Here is a 23,897-nt window from a genome sequence, read left to right on the forward strand (position 1 = left end):
TCTGCCCATGGCATCTTCAGAGCATGGGGAAGTCTCTATTCTCCATCCAGTGGGCACAGGAATGGAGGGGGGGGTGTGATCATAAGATCTGATCTCCTGACCTGCTAGAAGGCACTGTGCAGAGCCTAGACAGGGTGCTCAGCCATCCTGCCTGGAGGCTCTGTTCTTCAGGGACACTGAGCACCCCCACAGCGACCCCAACTTTGCTTCTGGGACTTGCTTGCAGCCCTCCCTCACCCCAGAGTGGGGCTTTGGCTTGAGAACCCAGCCGGGCTGTGTGAGAAGGCTGAGGAGCCCAGCTGAGAGTCCAGCAGCTCCCTTGCCACCCCAGCTGCAACAAGGTCTCAGCTTCTAGCACCAGGGACTTGTCAAATGCCTTCGGGGATGTGGGTTCTGCAGGCACACAGGCCTTTAGTGAGGATGACTGACTGGGAGAAAGCAAGTATGTGTCCACTCAGCTCCAGGTGTGGACCTTTAGCCAATTCCTCAGTGACAACTGGAGGTGCCAAAGCCCTCTGGGAGCAGAGCAATGGGCAGGCCCCAAGCGCTGAGGGGCCTTCCCTGACCTCATGGGTACCGGGGCCCACAGCAAGTAGGGAGGAGGTGTCTGCACTTTGAGTGAGGGAGTTGTTCGTGCTCAGCCTGAACCTGTCCATACCATCTCCATCATTCCAGCTTCTCAGAGGAGCCTCCCTGACCCCCGGAGGTGGAGGGTGCTGGACTCAATGATGCCCATCTGTGCATCCAGAGACCTCACCATTCAAGGGAGGCAGCACCACCATTATCCCCAGTTACAGATGAATGAATGGAGGCTGGGAGAGACTAAACCATTGCTGCACAGCCAGATTCCAGTTCTGGCTGACCTAAGAGGCCACACATGTCACCCTGTTCCCTCTCCAAAGGCACCTCCTCCAGGTCACCCTGGACCTCTCAGCAGGCCCACAGTGCCCAGGCCCTCTCTGCTCTCAGCATCTGCCCCTTAGCTGCAGTTCTGTGGCTTAAGAGGAAGGCTGTGTGTTTGACTCCCAGCTCCACATTTTGGGTAACCCCTCGGAGACACTGCTGGACCTCTGAAGGTCTTGTTTCTTTTTCTGGGCCAACGGGATCAGGCCCACTGACCACCGGAAGCAGGTGGAGCTATCACCTGGCCCACAAGAGAAGGTTACATGCCAATCCCAGGCAGAGTGGACAAACTGAGCCGTACTCACTTGGAGACGAGCGTGAAAGCCTCGGAGCAGATGGCAGGGCAGGGGACAAACTTGATGAGGATGTGGCCCAGGGCAGCAGGGAAGTGGGCACGTATGACCTTGTCCAGGATGGAACTGAAGGTGTGGATGTCGGCTGCCTTGCAGGATGGGTCTCCCGAACCTGTGTCCAGCATGTTGCCCCCATGCAGCACCAGTAACAGGACATGTGTCTTGCAGGAGCGCTGCGAGCAGCCTTCCTGAGGGGGACATCAAGGCAGAGATAGGGGGCAGTGTGGGTGGGACATACACAAGAGGCTGCAACCCAAAGCCCCAGCAGAGGAGCTCTACAGACCCCTAGGACATTCAGAGGGAGGACCATCGGCCGGGAAGGAAAGATACTCCATTGAGCATCAAAAAAGAGGAGTCTAGAGAAACCTTTTCTATCCACACAGGAGACCAAAGCCCACATAGCAAGTCCAATGGAAGCTCCACCATCCCAGGGCTCTTCCTACATTTCTGGGTACGGACACCTCGCAACCCAGCGCACCTCACCATCCTCGTGGATCTCAATGCTCCCCTGAGCTGGGAATCTCTGTCTTCTCAGGGAAACCCGGTACAGCTCTCCTGCAACGAAGCACAAGGCAAGCTCAGCTCCCCCCGCAGCCCACCAGCAACACAAGCGAGGCCCTGGCTTGGCAGAGAGTAGGAATTACAATTATGTGGGCAGCGTGTCTCCCTTTCCAGCCAATGATGCCCCCCCTAATGTGAAACACATTGTCTTGCTAAGGAAGGGCCATCATGGGTCATCCTAGAAGGTCCATCCTCCTTCCTTCTCCAGGGACAGCAACAGTGCCACCTGTCTGATGATAGCTACTGCCAGTCACAGTAATTTGGGCCAAACTACGTGCCTCTTCCCCCTCTGAGATCAATGGAAGAACAGATGTGATGGTCTATGTCACAGCAACTTGATTGGGCTAAGGGTTGCCCAGATGGCTGGTAACACAATTCCTTTTGTGATGGTAGGGACTCCATGAACCTGGAGACCATATAAAAAGGCCCGCCACACACAAGTAGGTGGATATGGTCCAATCTACCTGAAGAGAATCAAAAGTGGATCTACTCTCTTGATTGACTTGGATGTCCAAGGTTGGCCTCCAGCTCTCTAATATCAGCACTCTTGGTTCAGGCCTCTGACACCAGACCAAGACTATACTACTTACTTTCCTGAGCAGAAAGATCCCAGGAACTCTCTGCCTGTCTAACTGTGTGAGTACATCTCTCCTGAGATATCTAGGCTTGTAACTTTCCATGTACTACATTGGGACTGTTTCTATGGAGAACCCACGGATAACACAGCTGGATAAATAAGCTTATCAAAAGATGAGGGCTGAGGCTGGGCACCATGGCTCATGCCTGGAATCCTAGCTACTCAGGAGGCTGAGATCTAAAGCTCACCATTCAGAGCCAGCCCAGGCAGGAAAGTCTGTGAGACTCTTGCCTCCAAAAACTCTTCAAAAACCAGAAGTAGTGCTGTGGCTCAAAGTGGTAGAGCACTCGCTTTGAACAAAAAGAGCTCAGGGAACAGTGCCCAGGCCCTGAGTTAAAGCCCTACAATCAACAATAACAACAAAAAAGATTAGGGCTGGGAGTGTAGCTCAGTGCTTGCTTCCTATGTGCAAGGCCCTGGGTGGCATCCTTAGTGCCAAAAATCATCATCATCATCATCATGGTTGTCATCGTCGTTATCGTCATCATCTGGCTGAAGCTACTCAATAGGCCTTGACCTATGGGATCATGGTCCGAGGTAAGGTGATTCTCTGAGAGGTGGGGTTAGCCTTTGGGATCACTGTCGGCATCACTCATGAGTTCGGGGTGAAGCCTGTCATTCAGAAACATTCTCCTCACACCTCCTAAGGACCATCCAGCCCCATTCAGAGTTTCTAGTTCTCTAACAGAGAGCTCTACCGTCAAGGATGGAATATGGCCCACCTCTTGTTTGTGTTTTTGTTTTTAATAGAGTTTCGTTGGAACATAGCCAAGCTCCTTCATTGATATATCATGCCATAGTGCAGATTTCATCAGTTGAAACATAGTTACAGCACCCAAAGCCTAAAATATTTATTATCTCACCTTTTCCAGGAAAATGTGCCAAATCTGGGGTCTAACACTCATGTTCAAAGGGTGATCACATCAGATTAGGATGGAAAGGACTAAAAAACAACCACCAGCTGAGCACCCGTGGCTCCCTCCTGTAATCCTAGCTACCAAGGAGGCTGAAATCTGAAAGGTGCAATTTGAAGCCAGCCCCAGCAATAACATCTGCAGGACTCCATCTCTAATTAACCAGCAAAAGACTGGCTGGAGATAGGGCTCATATTGCAAAGTACCATCTCTGAGCAAGAAATGGAAGGAAACACAAGGCTCTGAATTCGAATCCAGTAGCCAATCTCCACCCAAATAATGCCTGCTACCCCAAGAAGTCCTTCCTCCCACTCCACCCACCAGGCAGGCAGAGGTCCTTCCTATATCTAGCCACTGGGTCTGAAGCAATCCCTGCCTCCACAGCCCCTCTAGCCCTGCCCCGGGTGGTTTCTGCACAAGTCCCACTCGGAGGAGCTGTTCTCAGCTGGAAAGTGCATTTCTGAACTATTCTGTCCTGGCAGACACCACCTTGGCCTGAGGTCTGAGGGCAACAGCTTTATGAGCTCTCAGCTGTTAGCCACACAGACAGGAAATCGTTCCCTCACTGATGAAGAGGGTGGCTGGTTTGGGGGATTATTTTGGTGTTTGGTTTTTCTTCTGCTTTTTCTTTCAGAATCTGCCCGGCACTTTCTAATATTCCTCCCTGTGCCATAGTTTCCTGCCAGTTTCTAAAGTATAATAGGAATGGCCCGGCCCATTTTTATTGAGCATTTATTAAGCCCAGGCAGTATTGGCTTGACGTGGATCATCTCACCAGGTCCCCATAATTGTCCTGAGTATGAATGTTTTTATTCTATTTGTTTGTTTATTTATTTATTTTGGGGTTGGTACTGGTGCTGGTACAAGGACCTATGAGCTGTCCTTTAGTTTTTTTGCATTCAAGTCTAGCACTCTACCACTTGAGACCTCTATTTCCGTATCTTTGGTGGTTAATTGGAGCTAAGTGTCTCAGAGACTTTCCTACCAAGGCTGGCTTTGAACTGAGATCCTTAGATCTGAGTTCTTCTGCCAGAGGCAGAAGGTCTATCACCTAACGGAGGCCTACGATAACCCAGGTGCAGACCTGTCCTTCTGTAGTTCATGCCCTCTTACTCTGCAAGAAAAGCCTCAGGAACACACATGGATAGAGGCATCTGGAAGACACGAGTCAGGCTCTGCTGCCCAGAGGCCTCATTCTACTACTTGAACAGTTTGTCAGGAAGGAAAGCGTTTCCCATCCAGGGAAGTGGCCAACAGGGAGCAGCTGAGCTTCATAGCCATGCAGCTTAGTGTGCATCTGGCTCCGTGGCAGGTAGTGAGCACAAACGAGTTCATGTGCAGGAAGGGCTCTTCAGCAGGGCAGAGGATACAGAGAGTGCGGTGTGTGCAGCTGCTATTGTGATTCCTATTATCCTGGGTGCGTGAGGTAGAGCAGAGCTGGGGCCACGGCTGACAAGATGAGAATGTTGAATCCTCCACACCCGCCTGCCCTGGGCCAAGTCCCTGCCTAGGTCCTGGCAGGCTGGCAGACCCCACTAGGCTGGGTGCCTGCTTGCAGTTTGATTACAGGATTAAATGCTGTGATTGCCACAAATTACCATCGTGCGGCTATAAATAACTTGCAGGGGAGACCAGGGTCCTGCTGTCTCCCGGGCATTGTGCCCTCCACCAGGTGGGGGCTGGATCACACACCTTCCCAGATGACACAGGCCCGGTCCCAGCATCCTCCATCCACCTGCAGTCGACTTCTCTGAACCCATGCAATACTCAGGGCAGGGAACTGGTGGACAAGTGCTCCATATCTGGGCCTCGGTGATTATCAAGACGGAAGAAGATCCACAAGCCAGACATGAACAGGGCTCAGTGTCACTCATTTCTTCCTGGCAAAAGGGAAGGGCTACAATTCCACACTTCCTGTGCAGCTTGAGGACAGAGCTTTGATTCCTGCCACACATAAAAGCCAGAAATGCTACACTCCAGGTGAGGGAGTGAGGAGACCTTGCCTGCCAGATGGAGACTCTGGCCCCATGAAAAGCTGACTAACAGAGCCAGGTACCAGTGGCTCACGCTGAAACCCAGCTACTCAGGAGGCTGAGATCTGAGGATTGCAGTTCAATGCCAGCCTGGGCTGGAAAGTTCACGAGACTCCTATCTCCAATTAACCAGCAAAAAATGCCAGAAATGGAGCTGTGAGTCAAGTGGTAGGAGTGCTAGCCTTGACTTTAAAAAAAGAAAAAAAGCTTAAGAGACAGTGCTCAATTCCTAAATTCAAGTCCTAATACCAAACCAGGAGCAGAGTTACCCCACAGAAGGCCCAGCCTCCATCTCTAAGGAGAGTAGAGAGGCAGTCTAGAGCCTGTGCTGCCTGCATCTTACCCATAAGGCTTTGGTCTTCCTCCCACAATGACGGATGCTACTGGGTTAGACTCCTTGGAGAGACAGAGCTCTGTCCGCCCTCTCACAGTTAGGCTGAGCTCTAGGCCTTGACTTCCTTTGTAGAGTACATATCTCCCATGTGTCCTGCAAGGCCCTGCTCAGGTGCCGCTGCCTCTGGAAGGCATGCTTAGATCTTGCTAGGCTGGGATGGCTATCCCACTGCAGGCAGAGTTGGGCCTGGCTTGCTGAGGGGCTGGGGCCCCTTTGAAAGTAAAACGTAGCAGCTTTCAGGACCAGGCATTTTCTTGTAAAACGATTTGGGAGGCAAAACCCCCAGGGCACCCATAACTGTGACATATCTCTGTTCTACTCAGGCTCAGGAGTAATGGGGTTCAGGAAAGCCCACACACACTGGCAGCTTCACTTCTTGTCAGTTCTAAGGGGAGCTGGTGTCTGAAAACTTTGGGGAATTCTAGATCTACCTGGTTTGTGGTTCTGCCTCCAAAGCCTCTGGACAGAAGTGCTGGCAGGGAGTTCTAGGGGTAGGAGCTACATGCAAGGGACACCCCTCTAGCTCCCCCACATACCAGTTGGTCATTAGCCCCCCTGTTTCTTCCCACTACCTGCTCCCTTTGATTTTCATGGCCCTATTGAGACTGGGTCCCTGCTGCCCAAATTTGGGAGTGGGTGCAGCCACAGCTGTTTCTGTGACAATGTTTTGTGGCAGGCTTTGAGGCAGGCCAGCAACCTTGGTGCCTGCTGCTAGCACCCTGCCAAGCCCCAGCTCCGGGATGGTGGCCCAACAAACCTCACTGCCACCCCTCCTGCCTGTTGGAGAATACAGGCTATTTTTGCTTAATCATAGCCTTGGAAAGGCACAAATCGTGATCAGCCCTTCTAATTACCCATGCACCACACTGCTCCTGAGACAAAAGCCAAGGTCAACACCCACGCACTCCATACCCCAAGCAAAGCATCAGCCCAGTTGGCTGGAGAGCCCTGCTGCCGCTACTCCCTCAATTGTAGGATCCACCAGGAATGGATGCTGAAGCACCCCTGGCAAACACTGACCACCCAATTGCATCCTCCATCCTACCAGCCTCCCTCCCTTTCCTTTTCCACTTCCCCACCTCTGTCACCATGGCTGCCATTAGTCATTGGGGGGTGGGAGGGGTCGGGTGTCAGCGGGGAAGAGCGGAGCTCAGCTTGAGAGCAGGCAAAGGGGCCTGAGCAGTATCTATGAGGGTGTCTGACCTCTGACCTGTGATGCACACACACAGGCAAAACCCAAACAAAACTTCCATACACCTAGAGATTCTGCTTCCTCATCTTTCAGTGGGATTGGGTGGACTTGCCTGGACAATACTTGGAAAAGCCAAAGCCTCCTTGTACAGCCATCAGGAGGCCCTAATCCCAGCCCGGACTGTTAGATGAGCCCCTCCTCCCTTGGGAAAAGGGCTTGTAAGTACAGGAGACAGCCCCAAGGAGAATCTAGAGTGAGAGACCAGTTCCTCCGGCCACTACTACCTGGAGGGGCTGCCTGTGTTCCCTGGAGAGAGACCCAGGCATCCTAATATGCTGAGCCTGATTGTGGATTCCCTGCATGAGTGCTAGCCCTTCATGCTCAGTGGCACAGGCCCAGGGACACTGAAGGGAGTTGCAGACACCGCTGTAAGAGTTACTAGAAGAAGAACCACAAAAATGTGCACGATAGCAAATATCACCAGGATTTCCAAAGCATTCGATTCCAACCAGGGAGCTCAATGCAGATTCATAGGCAAACATGGGAGCTGATGATAAGCAAATGCTGTAAGGGCTCTTAGGAAAGGAACAGTGGCTGCTAGAAGCTCTGACAGCTCTCCTAGAATGTCCTTTGTGAACCCCATCTCTTGGTCTGGGTGCAGGGTCACTGGCTGGGAAACATGAGGGAACCCCAGAGGCTTTGGGTATCTGTGAGGAGCAAGGACACAGGGGCAGAATAAAAAACTTCCTGAGAACACACGACCTCTCCACGCCATACTGCAGAGTCCTGCCCTGGACTGTAAGCAGCTGCAGAGGTGCCTAAACAGACTTCTGGATGGCCCCTGCCATAAGAGGAGACTGATTCCCAATTGCAGCTACACACACGTGACTGCAGCACCGAGAAGGAAAAGGATCAGGCCATCTTCAGAGGGTGTCAGAACTTATTAAAACAGGGAAATGTGCTACGCTCCTTAGGAGCCTCATTTACAAAGATGAAAGTGGCCTGGGTTGGCTGAATGCAAATTGGAGGCTGTTATGGTTTAGATGATGATTGTCCCCAGAAGCCCATGTGTTGAGGCTTCACCGGTTCACAGCACTACTTGGAGGTGGCGAAAGCCTTAGGAGGCAGGGCCTAGAAGAAGCAAGTGAGATAATGGGGAGAGGGAAGAGGATATTAAGACTCTAGCTCCCGTTTGTCTGATTATTTCTTCTTCTTGACCAGCATGAGAGAAACCGGGCTCCTTGGCCACATGCCCTTGCCACCATGTACTGTGGCAACACAGGCCCAAAGTAATAAAGAGGACCAAGCAAGCTCTGTAACTAAGAGCCCAAATAAACCTTCCCTCCTTTTAAGTTAGTTGTCCCAGGTATTTTGTTACAGTAACTGAAAGCTAATAGGAGCGGGAGAGACTCACTTCCTTAAGTACTTCACAGCAGGACCTCAAAGCCCTGGCTTTGTTCATCAGTCAGACCCAGGGGCCCATCCCAGCAGGCACTGCCTTCTTTATCTCTGGGAAAGCAATGCATATTCTAGGTTTCAGTGGAAATAATAGCAGCTTGGGCCTTATACGAGATGGTAATGCACCTAAATGTTGTCAGTATTTATCTCTAGATGCTGGGACAATGGTTGATTCTTTTATTTTTTGGGGGGGGGGTCTGGTCGTGGGGCCTGAACTCTGGGCCTGGGCGCTGTCCCTCAGCTCTTCAGCTCAAGGCTAGCGCTCTACACTTGAACCACAGCGCCACTTCCGGCTTTTTTCTTTTTTGCTTATGTGGTGCTGAGGAATCGAACCCAGGGCCTCATGCATGCAAGGCACGCGCTCTACCACTGAGCCACCTTCCCAGCCCATGGTTGATTCTTTTCTACTCTATATTTCCATTTTTCTCTCGTTACCCCATGTTTCTTTGAGTTTAAAGCTCTATATGAATATATCCACTGAATAGCCCATGAATGCACGTATAATGCTGATTCCTAGAACAAACCAGTCACAGCCCATCATGAACACTGAACAAATCCAAGGGAAATGCTGACTTGCCACTGTGAGCTGACAGATGATAGAATGTAAAAGGAAAAGAATTAATAGAATGTAAAAGGTAAAAAATAGCCTGAGTTACTCAGGAGGCTGAAATCTGAGAATCATGGTTCAAAGCCAGCCTGGGTAGGAAAGTTCGTGGGACTCTTACCTCCAATTTACCAGCAAAAGCTGGAAGTAGAGCTGTGGCTCAAATGGTAGAACAACAGCCTTAAATGAAAAAGCTAAGGGATAGCACTCAGGCCCTGAGTCCAAGCCCCAATACAGGCACAGAAAATTTTTTTTAATTTTTAGTATGTGTTTTTTATTGTAAAGATATTGTACAGAGGGGTTACAGTTACATGAGTAAGGCAATGAATGCATTTCCTATTGAGCATTGTTAACCCTCCTTTGTTTTTCCCTAACTTCCCTTTCCTCCCCACCTCCCCAACTCCTCTCCCTCCCCCCCACCCCCTGCCAAGTTGTAAAGTTCGTTTTCAACATAGTTTTATACATCTCATTGTTGCAATGGGTCAACCAGTACCTTTGTTTTAGCATTTTGTTATTTCCCTTCCCCTCTCTTACATAATTCTAAAGCTGAACATATGTATGCATTTTTGGGTATTTAACTAGAATGAAAATTATTAGGTTCATGTATGCAATAATAAGAAACATTGCCACAAATATCTTCCAAGTTGATTGTGCTGACTTTCACTACCTCTAGCTTTGTGTTTAAGAGCTCAAATGTAAAACCTGACTTTATCCCTAGGAATTATCCCTCAAACTGCATCTGGGCTAGAAACACTAAGATAATGACCTCATATTGCACTAAGCTAAAGAATCAAGGCCAGGTACTGGTAGCTCAGGCCTGTAATCCTAGCTACTCAAGAGGCTGAAACATGAGGATTGCAGTTCAAACCCAGTCTAGGCAGGAAAGTCCATGAGATTCTTATCTCCAATTAACTACCTAAAAACTAGAAGTGGAGCTGTGCTCAAGTCGTACAGCACTAGGCTTGTGCTATAAAAAGCCCAGGCCCTTGGGGCTGGGAAGGTGGCTCAGTGGTAGAGTGCTTGCCTTGCATGCCTGAGGCCCTGGTTTCGATTCCTCAGCACCACATAAGCAAAAAGAAAAAACCAGAAGTGGCACTGTGGCTCAAGTGGTAGAGTGCTAGCCTTGAGCTGACGAGCTGAGGGACAGTGCCCAGGCCCAGAGTTCAGGCCCCATGACCGGACCCAAAAAAAAAAAAAGCCCAGGCCCAGAATTCAAGCCCCACAACCAATAAGAAAGAGAAAGAAAGAAAGAAAGAAAGAAAGAAAGAGAAAGGAAGGAAGAAAGAAAGAAAGAGAGAGAGAGAGAGAGAGAGAGAGAAAGACATAAAGGAAGGAAGGAGGGAGGGAGGGAGGGAGGACTCTCAAACTCCTAGGATCCTCTAACCAAGGCACATGATTTAAGACGGGGTCACATGACTGATATTTGGGTCATGTAAGCCTGGTTGTGTATTATGACTAAAGGCTGCAAAATAGCTTGAGTCAGGATAATGGGACCGTCACAGTTACTTCTCAGCCTCTAGGGCTATGTAAACCAGAGACCACAGTCCTAACTGAGGAGAGGACATCCCTGCCCTGCTCCTGCAGTCCGGACCACATTGAGAACGCATCTAGAGTCAGCAGGAAAATGCTACAAAGTAGTGAGCCTGAGGGCCTAGACTGGAGAAGGGTAAAGCCAAGGGTTGCTGAGGCGGCTGATTCATACAGCACTTCCACACTGCAGACCCATGCTGGGCCATGTGTGAGTCAAGGGAGTAAAAGGTGAGGCCAAGACAAATTGAGGTGGGCGTGGCTTCTGGAGAGACTCCAGGTTTCAGCATAATTTAGAATTGTTTACAACTGTTCCAGAGTGCCCTGTGCTGGCCCAGAGGTGGGGAGTTCTCTGTCACTGAGGTTACACAAGCAGATTATGTAAGTGACTGCTTAGCAGGGATGCCGGGAGGATCTGGAGTCCAAGGGCCCTGCTCTGACTTCCTAATGCTTCTGGAGTCAGAGTTCCATCATGGGCACCTGCATCCATCTGGCTAATGAGACCTAGGTTAGGCACATAGACCTTTGGTGGTTCTTCCACAGAGGTACCAACCCAGGTGAAAACCTAAACTTTGACTCTTACTAAGGTCTGAGTCCTAGACCCTGCTCTGTGTGTGTGTGTGTGTGTGTGTGTGTGTGTGTGTGTGTGTGTGTGTGTGTGTGTGTGTGTGTGTGTGTGTGTGTGTAAGTGAGAGAGAAGAGAGAGAGAGTAATGGGGCTCAGGAACTAGATCACCCTGTCATTTAGTTTTTTTCCATTTAAAACTGACTCCCTACCACTTGAGCCACAGCCCCACTTCTGGTTTTCTGGTGGTAAATTGGAGACAAAAGTCTCACAGGCTTTCCTGCCCAGGCTGGTTTGAACTGCAGTCCTCGGATCTCAGCCTCCTGATTAGCTGGGATTACTAAATACTGGGTACCACTAGTGCCCAGTGACCTTGCCTGTTAAGAACCTGTCATTGGAAGCCCTGAGCAAATATGGGGACAGACCCAAGGAATAGCTCAGATCAGGAGTGTCGCCATCTTGAATCAGGCCCAGGAAAGGTGCAGACATGCATCTGAAATAAAACTCCTCTTCACAGTGGTGCCCAAAGGAGGGTGGCAGCCTGTCCATAGGCCCTCAGACTCTTCTATACTGACCACAGCCTCCTCAGACATGTCTCCAGTGTCCAGTCCTCAACTTATGCCTGTGGGACCAGGCACACTCTCCCCCTTATGCAGAGGAGAAAGTCAAGAATGTGGGTGAAGGGTTCAGGATATGTACCCTCCTGGCCAGGACACCTCCACCATGCAGATTACAGGTGGGCACTGTAATCCTAGCTGCTCAGGAGGCTGAGATCTGATATCGAGGTTCAAAGTCAGCCCAAGTAGAAAAAAATACATAGATGAAATTCTTATCTTTTACCAAGATAAAGCTCAGAAATTGATATGCGGCTCAATTGGTGAGAGCATCATCCTGGGGCAAGAAAGCTGAGTGAACACACAAGGCCCTGAGTTCAAATCCCAGAACAATCACATACACCAAAAGATAAAAGATAAGGAGTAGGAACAGAGTAGTAGTCTCTTCACTAGTTCAAATGCCTCCCCCACAGGCCTGTGCTCTCAGCCAGCCCTGGGAGAGAGGATATAGGGAGAGCATGTTCCTAGATGCAGGAATCTATTAAGGATCCCCTGAAAAATTGACCCTGGCCCTGCCTGGAAGTCCACATACAGACCTAGGCCATACATTCTGTCCCCCAGCAATCTGCCAAGGCTGCCAGCAAAGGCTGGCTCACACATGCACAGGTCAAAGGGATCAAGCTCAGAATCCTAATCTGGAGCAGGCTCCATGAAACTGCCTTAAACACCTAGCGTTCACCCTGCACATCCATCATCATCTGGACCATGTGGGCCAGAGGGAATGCAGACTCCCTTAATCCCTCGCTGGTAAGAATGAACCCCAGTCCCACCTCCATGGAGGGCAATCTGACAAGGCGACTCAAGCTACATAATGCCCTGGACCCAGCCATGGCCACATCCATGCCCCAAATGACAGGTACAACACCAACCACCACCATGTTGTTTTTTAATAGCAAAAGATAGGAAGCTACCTATCGGTCCATCAATAGGAAACGGGTTACATAAATGACAACACGGTGATCTAGGATACATCCATTGCTAAGAATGGTGAGCCTTAGCATTATAAATGCACTAAGAAAAAAAAAAATCATGTGGCATTCTTATTCATTTATTTATTGATTGTGCTGGTTACTGGGGCTTTGAACTCAAGGACCGGTTGCCTTCCCAGAGCTTTTTCACTCAAGGTTGGTACTCTACCACCTGAGCCACACTTCTACTTCCAGCTTTTTTTGGGGAGGGGGTACAGTGTTGCTAACCGCAACTATTGAACAGTATGGCTGAAAAACTGAGATATATTGAGGGTATCAGGGAACTCAAAAGCTCATTAGCAGCTTTAGGTCACTGGATCTCCAAGGCTGCTTAAGGGAAATAGTCTCACATATTTTCCTGCTCAGACTGGCTTCAAACCACGATCCTCAAATGTCTGCCTCCAGAGGAGCTAGGATTCTAGGCACCGGCATCTGGTCTATCACTTGGTATTCTTTTCTGGGAGAAATGAGATGCAGAATAAAAGGCACTGGACCCATCTCTGTGGGGGTATGAATCTCTATATATAAACACACATATATAAGTGAACGTGTGTGTGATATTTATGGAGCTTCATGTTTGCAGAGACTATGTCTGGAATGAAATAGAAGACACTCATCCTTGTCTCTGCTTCCGGGGAGGGCTGAGCAAGCAAGGAAGAGTTGAAGGAGGTCCTCTTGTCATCTCTCATTCCTTTTGTGTTTTATACCTACTCAAAAGACAGATTAAAAATAAGAGTTTTTTTTAAAGCGCATGTATCTGGATTTTTTTTCTTTTTGAAATGCTGATTTATATTTCTGCCTGCTACGGCTTCCTTTGCCTTGAGATTTGTGCCAGAGCTTCCTGGTTTTGTTGTTTTTGTGGTTTTTTTTTCTGTCTAAAAACGCTTTTGTTCCCAGGAGAAAAGGATTTGAAGAGATAAGAAATTCTGTCAGGCTTGGTGCCAGTGGCTCATGCCTGTCATCTTAGCTACTCAAAAGGCTGAGATCTGAGGGTATCAGTTCAAAGCCAGCCAGAGCAAGAAGGTCCATGATACTTTTATCTCTAACCACCACAAAGCCATAAATGGAGTTGTGGCTCCAGTGGTAGAGCACTAGCCATGAATGAAAGCATTAAGGAACAAGGCCCAAGCCCTAAGTTCAACCCCCAGTACAAGCAATCTCACCAGGCTAAAATAAGATTCCCCCCACCCCACCCCTTGCCTCAGTTGAGAGGAGGAGAGAGGCCTGGGCAGGTTGGCTCATAAATCCAGGATGGAGGACAGCCCTGGACATTCAGTGAGGGACGGCAAGACAAAATAGGGTTCAAGGACCCTGTGCCTGCCAACTTGAGTGCAGAGCTCCATGTACACATATTCATGGGCAGCCAGACACATGTGACATCCTCCCACCACAGCATTGGGGAAGACACCAAGGACCCAGGAACAGCAATGAGAAAGAGGAAAGGGGACACTCCTCAAGTCACTGGTAGGAGTGACCACCAGTCCAGTTGGATGGGGCCAGGCGGTGAAATCTAGTGGCTCACAGAGGAATAAAGGGAAGCATGCTTCTCAGTGTGGGGAAGCATCAGCACAGTTGGCCCCCGGAAGCCCCCAAAGTCACACCTCCTTTGCCCCCTCTGCCCCAAGACAGAGGCTGCCTAGGCATCTGGCGGGAGCTGGGATGAGGTATTTGTATGGGAACTCCCTGCCAGGGGATGCCAGGTAGTGACATCCAAGAGTGGTCATGGCCCCTGGCATCACCTTCATCACCTGTGAATAGAGTCCTTTGACACAGCTCCCTCCCATCATGCACCTGGTAGGGGCTTCTTTCTCCTGTTGGAACTTTGACTGAATTACAGACCAGATTCCAACACTACAAAAATCCTATCCCAGTCTTCACCCTCCACTTCCTCTAGCTTCATATTTCTTGGCCAAGTTCCCTGTGGAGCCCACGAGCCCCGATTCAGCCCCATCTTCCTGTACTTATCTCCTGCTCATTAAACTCAACCACTTCTGCCTTTTTGACTTTCCGTATATCACCCTATTATTCCTCTCACCACAGGGCCTTTGCATGTCTTGTTCCCTATGCCTGTCCTTTTCATACTTCCTGAGTTCAAGTATTTCCTACAGAAATATCCGAATTCCTTCTCCCGGGGGCTTTCTCCCCTTGGCCCTCTGTCCCCATTGTCTCCAGACATCACAGGTGTCCCTTTCCTGGGACAAATCTTTATATCTTTAATGGTTTGGTTATTTGATTATTGTCTTCTTTTCTTTCATCTCTTGACTATCTTTGAGTGGTGGATCTGTACTTGCTTTTCTTTTTCTTTTCTTTTCTTTTTTGCTGCTCTATTTTATCCCCAAAAGCTATCACAGAGTTAGCTGAAAGATGCTCATTAAAAAGGTGGGTTTTTTTTTAATGAGTCAGTGAATGAACTAATGATTTGTTCCAATTTTGCACCCCTGGACAGATTAGAAAGCTGCATACATCCCAGCATAGCACAGATATATTACATTTGGGCACATAGCACACACTTATCCTCATGCAAATGAATGCAACAATGTGCTGGCATGTGTGTAAGTGCACACTTACAGCTGCAAGGTCACACGCACATGCAAAAGAAGGAAGCATACCAACTATAGACATATGCACACATGCAAGGAAAGTGCTCCCAAGGCGGACGTCTGCCACCCTGAGCTCATTAAAGCCGGCTAAATATAGCCTGTCTGCAGCTGTGCTCAGCAAGCTGCCCACACAGGCCAGGAAAAGATCCCGGTTACCAGGCAGAGGAGTGAGGAGGCCAGCTGTGGGCTAAGGGGTCCATGCATCATGCATGTGGGGTCCTCCCAGGTGGAACACAGACTAAGCGTGCAGAAAGGGAAGCTGCAGCTTCTGGTCTCTGACCCCAAGCAGAGAGATGTAAGGCCAGATTCACTAAGCCGCCCTCACCTAAGCTGAGGGCACAGCTCAGTCTAAGACCAGTGTGAGCGGAGCTAGAATCCAATTGGAGGTACATTGGAGGCCATTGGATGGCATTGACAGGGGCTCTGTTGAGGATGACAATACAGATACAGGGGCAGAGGGAAGCAGAATCCAGATTCCATTGGCCTGGAATGATGGAGGAGGTGAGGAGGTTCAGAACTCCACAGAGCACCCCACTACTGTGCAAACATGGCCATGAAAATGGGGGTAGCTGATACCAGCACTAGCCCTTGGGACAGCTGATCGCCAGCATGAGACTGGTGCATACCACAGGAGCAGGTCCCACAGAGAAAGCCACAAAGAGCTAAGCCTTCCTATCTCCAAATAGACCCCTCCCATGAGAGGATAAGGGAGAAGCCCCCGTGTCCTCAGATGTCCCTGTCCGGTGCACAGCCTGGAAAAGAATGCTGAAACCAAGCCCCTCCTAGTCCCTAGGGGGCAGCTGTGAATCCCTTCTCCTCCCTAGTACCTCCCATGAACACTGGGGGGGAGGGGGAGAGGAGGGAGTTAGTGGTCAGTGTAGAGTTAGAACTTCTCCCAAAGGTTAGAAAAACTCAGGGCCAGTTCTAACCAAACTGAGGCAATCGGGTAGCGGGAATCGATGCATTGTCTTGTGCGACAAACACCTACTTCAGCATGCAGGAAGCATGTGCAGGCAGCATGTGTGTTACATCTCCTATCTATACTTCAAACCATGGGATACAACCATGTACATGTGCAGATCCCTTCCAACATCTGCCAAGTTGCCAGGTGCCAGTGCCTCGTGCCTGTAATCTTGGCTACTGAGATTTGAGGATCATGGTCCCAAGTCAGTCTAGGCAGGAACATCTGTGAGACTCATCTCCAATTAGCCACCAAAAAGCCAGACATGGAGGTATGGCTCAAATGGTAGAGTGTAGGTCTTGATAGAAAAATCTCAGGGACAGTGTCCAGGCCCTGTGTTCAAGTCCCAGGACTCACACAGACACACACACACACACACACACAGACACAGACACAGACACAGACACAGACACACACACACACACACACACACACACACACACCTGCCAAGTCACAATACCTTATTTCCCTTATATTAGCCTATTGTTATTACCATGAACTCCTCTCACACTCCTAGAGCCCTAGAAAGCTAAAATTTTCTCAAGCATGCATGCCCTCTTGAGCCACCTAGTTAAAGACCCACCATTTCCCTTAATGATGTGCTTTAAACTCCTTGCTTTGCCACTTTACGTGTGCGTGCATGCGTGCGTGCGTGCGTGCGTGCGTGCGTGCGTGCGTGCGTGCGTGCGTGCGTGCGTGTGTGTGTGTGTGTGTGTGTGTGTGTGTGTGTGTTAATTCTTCGTTGGAGACACTAAGAGTCTGGGTCTTCATCTCCACAATCACCCACTGATAACAGATCCAAGCAGGGTTTGGAGGCAGTTTGGTTCTTTTGTTTTTTGGCAGGGGGTGAGGAGGAATGGAAATGCAGGATCAACTGTAGAGATTGTGTCTGTGTGGCAGAAGGGACAGGCACTTCCCCGGGCTCCTGGGGAAAGGGAGCCCAGACCCTGACAGCTAGCTGGGAGGTGGGATGCCAGCTAGTTGGCTGGACCTCTTTCTCTGGAAGGCCATTACTCCAGGGCATCTTCATTCTCTCATTGTAACTTGGTCATCATGGCCATTGCCATTCCTGCCCCAGGTTTCCTAGAAAGAGCCTGGTGGTGCCTGCACCCTGTGGTGCTGCCTAGGCCAGGCAGTGAAGTGGGGAGGGGGAAGGCCTCCCACCTCCTCTGATGTGATGTGCTTGGGGTCAGGGCAGAGGACACAAGAGTTCTGCTCCACTGAGCCAACAGCTCTGCCCTCAGCCTTTCCTAGAGTGGTTGGAGCGCCCAGCAGGAAAAGCATCCAACTCTGAGCAGCCAACACATGTCCAGGGCAGGGTCCTCAGGAATCCAAGTCTTTCCTACCATCTGCTGCCCACTCCCACCCTCCCTGCCATGAATGCTAATGGGTTCACATAACTCCCAGCTGGCCTGCGGACATCCACACATCTCCTGAAGATGATAGTAATGAGTAAAGCAAAGGTGCCAGGCAGGTCAATGGACAAGTGCTAAGGAGAAAGCTAGGGAGGGCAAGCAAGGCTGCAAGGACCAGGACTGACTGCCCCATCAGAGGGCTCTTTGCCACTAGAGAGAGAAGTGGGGAGTAGGCTAGTCTAGAGGCAGGGAGGCTAGTGTAAGGAGGCAGGGAGACCCACGCAAGAGAAGTCATGACCTCAACTGGGAAAGGAATGAGGACTGAGAGGAGGGGAGGAGTCTGAGCACTCTGCTGGAGGCCGCAAGTTATATGATGGGTTCTGATTGGACAGGGTGGTGATGGAGATAGAGATGAAGGGGATCTGGAAGGGGCCTGGGCTTCTGGCTTGACTTTGTGGAGGATGGTACCATTCACTTCCAGTGGATGAACAGACACTATGTGCTTTAATAGAAAATGCTACATTTCCTGGAGACCTGGACATAGCACTGTTCAGGCAGGTGCCCTGTAAGTGTTTCCTATGTTAATAGGATAGCACAAACAGAGCAGAAACAGAACAAAGGAAGCCGGGAGGCAGCAATGGAAATCAGAAGTCCCTACAATGACATACTCAGAAGGTACTTTGGAACCAGGAAAGGGGTGACATTGTCCAAAAAGAAATATACTCATTACCTGACTTATATAACTGTAACTCCTCTGTACAACACCTTTATGATAACAATAAAAATAAAATTAAAAAAAGAAGATACTTTAGGGCCAGGCACCAATGGCTCACACGTATAATCCTAGCTATTCAGGAGGCTGAGCTGATGATCAAAGTTCAAAAACAGCCCAAGCAGGAAAGTCTATGAAACTCTTATCTCCGGTAACCACCAAAAAGCTGGAAGTGGAGCTGTAGCTCTAGTGGTAGAGCATCAACTTTGAGCAAAAACCCACAGTATCAGCAAAGAGAGAGAGAGAGAGAGAGAGAGAGAGAGAGAGAGAGAGAGAGAGAGAGAGAGAGAGAGAGAGAGAGAGAGAGAGAGAGAGAGAAAGGACTCTGTACACAGATGGAAGAGAAGACTAGGCCCTAGACAGGGGCCAAGACTACATAGCAAGATGGAGGAAGTGCCCTCATTCCCCTGTCCCTGAGTTCAAGACCCTCTTTCATCTCTGTCCCCACTTGACCCCTATTCACAAATGGTTCTGTGGATCCAAATTGTAAGCACACACAATGATGGTAGGATGAAGACTGGGTTGACTAGAAACAAAAAAAAAAAAGAAGGAAAGAACCTCAGGGCCACTATGGAGAAGGCCTGGCAACCTTACACCTGTGCAGGAGCTATAAAGCCCATGCAGATACTCCCTCCCCTCCCCAGCACACAGATGCCCAGGAGCCCAGTGCTCTCTGACCAGCTGAGGTGGACTCTGGGACTCAGATGTGTGTGTGTTCAGTTTTCCATCACTGTGATCAAATACATAAGAAAAACAATGCATAGGAGAAAGGGTATATCTGGGCTCTCATTTCAGAAGCTTCAGCCCATGGCTGCCTGCCTTCATGGTTTCTAGACAGTGGAGAGGTAGAGCATCCTGGCAGAAGAGTGTGAAGAAAGAGTCACTCTCTTCATGGTGGCAAGAAGAAGTGAGAGGCAGATAAATGTTATAGACAAGACACAGCCCCTAAGAAGGCACTTCTAGTTACCTATTCCTCCAACAACTACCTGCCTCTGGAAGCTTCTGCCACCTTCCCAAAAATGCCATCTAATTATGAATTAACCAATAAATCATCCATTGGTTATTGGACTTCAGGGTCCAGTCACTTTTCAATGATTGGATCCACCATGTAGGGAACAAGTCTTTAGCACATGAGCCTATGGGAGATGCCTCATTCCAAATGATGGCATACCATGACTGTGGTAAACAGAGGCAGCCACAGGACCGGCAGAACACCAAAAATGGGCTCCACAAAAAGGCTGGATGCATCCCTCACACCTGCCCCAGATGTTGCAGTGACCCCTGATGCATCCAAACACCAAGAAGAAGAAGAAAGGCCTTTCCTGAGCACCAGGTATTCCTTGGTATCCTACGTGGGTCACCTCTACACCATCTTCCATACTGGAGCTCAGAGACTTGCCGTAACTTGCCCAAAGCATCACAATAACCAGAGACCCTCAGCTTTGAACCTAGACGTTCTTCTTTCAAATCCCAAACAGGATTGGACAAGTCCCAGGATTCTCTGACTCCTGGCCCAGGGAAATTTATGGCATCTCCTCACTTGTTTTCAGAAAGTTTTCAACAAACCTAGTGGGCATATGAAATAAAATAATGCACACCAAAGAGTACCATCAATGGGAAAACATATTACAAATATAAGACACTGCTATTTATTCTTTTTTTTACCAGCACAACTATGTTTATTGCAGCATTATTCACATAGCTAAGATATGGAACCAACCCAGATGTCCCTCAGTAGATGAATGGATCAGGAAAATGGTATATATAATGGAATTCTATGCCTTCATCAGAAAGAATGACACTGCCCCATTTGTTAGAAAATGGAAAGACTTGGAAAAATTATATTAAGTAAAGTAAACCAGGCCCAAAGAAACATAGGTCCCATAGTTTCCCTTATTTGCAATAACTAGTATATGTCTAGGACAAGCAGAAGAGGTCAAAAACTATGTACATATGACTATATAATCTGATGCTAAGCAAAATGAACCCCAGGATAGGGACACAAGAGGTTTTATCTTTATTGCTGTCCTTTTTAATGTACTTATAATGTACTATGCGATTTTTTTTTGTTTCTTTGTATGTTCTTCCCCCATGGTACAACCCTGTTGTCACTGTAATTGATTCTAGTGTCCTGCATCTTGTATATACATTTTTCTAATTTGGGAAGGGGAAGGGAAATAACAAAATGATGAAATACGGATACCGGATGACCCATTGCAAGAATGAGATGTACAAGACAGTATGTTGAAAACAAACTTTACAACTTTGTTGGGGGGCAGGGTGGGAGACAGGAGGAAGGAGTTGGGGAGGTAGGGAGGAAAGGGATGGTAGGGGAAAAATAAAGGAAGGTGTAACAATGCTCGATAGGAAGTGGACTCATTACCTTGCTCATGTAACTGTAATTCCTCTGTACAGTATCTATACAATAAAAATATATTAAGAAAAAAAATGAAAGATTTGTACGAGTCTTTGAGTAGTATTGTCCTCTCATAGTTCAAGCATAAGAAAGGTGTGAAAATTACAGTTTGGAAATATTTTCAGTCCACTTCAATGGTTTCTGGAATTTTCTTTAGACCCATCCATACTCCTGCATTTTCACTTGTTTTTTTCTATTGACTTGTAAGCGACGATCAACCAGGTTTTGCTTTTCATCTAACCCAGCCTTGTAGAACATATGGTGGACTTCTTCTCCTTTTGTAAAAAAATACTCTCTGGTACCATCTCCTTGAACATAAAAATTTTCAGATAAACTGCCCTTTTTTAAAACGAAGTTGAGTCTTATATCTTCCATCGTCCTGAAATAACAGCATTCCCCCAGGCTTCAGAAACTCAGAGAGTCCGTTGACAACTCCTTGCGTCCTGTCAGGATGAATAGAAGAGAGCACAAAGACAAGGAGGACCAGGAAAGGGTAAGGCAAGCCATCATCACGTACCTCGTGCACAAAGGTAGAACGCTGGGCAGCCCTGTAGGATAAGTGTGCCTTTGACAAGCTCCACAGCTCCAGAGGCAAAAATCACAAGAATAGAGAAAGGATTCTGGAAGATTCTGCAAGGTGTTCAGAATTGGAAAACACTGCTTCCAGCACCACAGCCAACCTCCAGTATTCTGAAAGTGGTATTGCTACCAGGAAACACTTCAGTCTTCTGAACCTCTTTCCTGGCTTCTTCAGGCTCCAATGGGAAAGATCAGACTTCGGTTGGCTTTGACCATCTGATAAACCATTTTTCTTGATATTTTTTTTTGTTCTTGTTTTCTTGAGAAACAATCTGCAGCATTAGTCTTGACATGATCCCATGAGAACTCTTCTACGTTCTCTTCCATCTTTTGATCAACTGAACGAATTTTAGGAAATTCCCTCAACAGCCAATTACGATTCTTGAAAAACTTATTCTTGTGAATCTTGTAAAATGTGTCCCAATGTTTGCTAGCTTCACTTTCATACTTAACTTGCTTTTCTAGAAGGACTTGCACAGCTGAACTTTCTTAAGACTTTCTTCTTTAGACCATTGCATGTGATTCCTTTGGAGGGTCACGCTCAACACCGCACACCTTTGGTTACTGGGGCTCCGGGTTCGAGCCTGGGCTTACAGGTATCGGGGTACCAGGGTTCCAAGGGAGGGGTTTCAGAGAGGATGGCACACTGGGAAAACGGGCCTCGAGGCAGCAGCGAAGCATCCGAGGTCTCCCAGAGTACTGTGCACACTCCCAGAAGATGCCCTAACTCCACTGCTATTTATTCTTTTGTAATTTAGGTCACAAACATTTATTTTGCCAATTTTGCACAAAAAATAAATAAAATGCATTACCATCAATTATCCCCATGGCTTCATAATAGAAAGATGATTTTAATGCCAAACATTGAAGGCAGGACATAATTGTGGAATTATGTGGGAAGCAAGCCTCTCCATTGAAGATATTCTCCATTATGGAAGCACACATTGCAGTGTTGTTTTTCTCACTGCCGAAAATAGTGGGCTGATACTTGGGCATCGCTAGCCTAGACACACTCCAAGATTTATTTCAGCTACAAAATTCTTCTGCACATCAAACTGTTATTCTCTACTAAATAAAAATATATCTCCCTAAGGAGCAGAATTTGATGGCAGCCTTCAGCAACATAATTCTGACTAAAATCTATAACGATGACACAAAAAAAGACTTTACCTCTATTGAAAAACAATTTTTAGCCAGGCCCAGAAGACACTAACCAACCTGTCAATTCAACTGTGTCTGTGGGAAATAGAGCTGTGGCTGGGTGAGGTACAGACAGACCCCCCCACACACACACCATGGCTTGATGTGTTTTTCATTTCCAGGATGCTCATGTGGCTTCCTCTTTCTAAGGCCCAACACTGACAGTATAAGCTCTTTTCCTCTCCTGCATTCCTCAGGAATGTGGCCACATCCGGGAATTCATCCTGGCTTTTACTTTGTGATGGTCTGACATCGTGGAGAAGCTGCTCCTCCTGCAGCTTGTTTAATTGATAGAAATTAAACCACTTGCCCATGAAGATGCCTTTCGAAAGTAGCCAGTCATACCCAACCCACACCTGACCACAGATTTTAGCTAATATTCACTTACCAAGCCAGTATTTTCCCTGTTCCAAGGGCGCTGTGTATCCCAGAGCCCTCCTGCATGATTGAAACAAGCTGAGCCTAAGCCGTACCTTGCCTTCCTTTCCTACAGAAATCTCCATGGTCCAAGCTGGGACCCATGCTTTCCTCTTACTCCTCTGTGTCCCTTGTGCCTTTCCTGGCATGGTGTGACATGTTCCTTCTCTTCAATTCCATGTAAAAACTTATTTTAATTCAATTAGCAGGATTTTTGCAGGAGCATTTTAATTCCCCCCACCTCACTGTTTCTTTCTGTTTCTCTGTGTCTCTCCCCCTCTCCCTCTCCCCCTCTCCCTCTCCCCCTCTCCCTCTCCCTTTCCCTCTCTCTCTCCCTCTCTCTCTCTGCTCTCTTTTGGGGATGCCACTGACAGAAGAGCCTTCATGTACACAGCCCCCCCCCTTGCAGTGGGGACTTTGCCTATGAATCACATCTGATGTCAGGAAACTCTCCTGAGGCCTTGCACCTGCTCAGGAGCAAGGACTGGTGTTCTTAGCTCCCTTTCCTGCAACTCAGCAGCACCAGTGGGAAGAGCTTTCAGGAAGGCCTGGAGCGGAGGAACAGTGGGCTCAACCCACAAAGCTGCAACCACAGCTAAGAGTAACAGGGGAGAGAGGTAAGGGAAGAACTGAGCGTGTGTGCACATCTGCATGCGTGCATGTGTGCACACACACACACACACACACACACACACACACACACACACACACACACACACACACACACACACACACACACACACACACACACACACCCTGATCCCAGCCTCACGTGAAACTCAACACTATCAACAGTGAAGACACAACTCAGGCTCTGCCCCTCTTCCACCCAGGGATCCAGGGGGAAATGGACATATTCTTAGCACAGCTTTCCT

General features: G+C 48.5%; 1 protein-coding gene and 1 pseudogene across 1 annotated transcript in view; both read right to left on the minus strand.

The window, feature by feature from the left end:
- Positions 1-23,897, minus strand: part of Pitpnm3 (PITPNM family member 3) — a 101,754-nt gene that overhangs the window by 25,195 nt on the left and 52,662 nt on the right. The window contains exons 5-6 of the mRNA XM_070001718.1: positions 1,735-1,811; positions 1,209-1,444 (exon numbers count right to left, since the gene is read on the minus strand). Of these exons, the coding sequence (XP_069857819.1) occupies positions 1,209-1,444; positions 1,735-1,811 (313 nt within the window). The remainder of the gene's footprint in view (positions 1-1,208; positions 1,445-1,734; positions 1,812-23,897) is intronic.
- Positions 20,216-22,401, minus strand: LOC138813128 (tRNA N(3)-methylcytidine methyltransferase METTL8, mitochondrial pseudogene; annotated as a pseudogene).

Source organism: Dipodomys merriami, unplaced genomic scaffold (genome assembly GCF_024711535.1).
Source record: "Dipodomys merriami isolate MVZ:Mamm:240054 unplaced genomic scaffold, mDipMer1.0.p SCAF_59, whole genome shotgun sequence".
Classification (NCBI taxonomy): Eukaryota; Metazoa; Chordata; class Mammalia; order Rodentia; family Heteromyidae; genus Dipodomys; species Dipodomys merriami.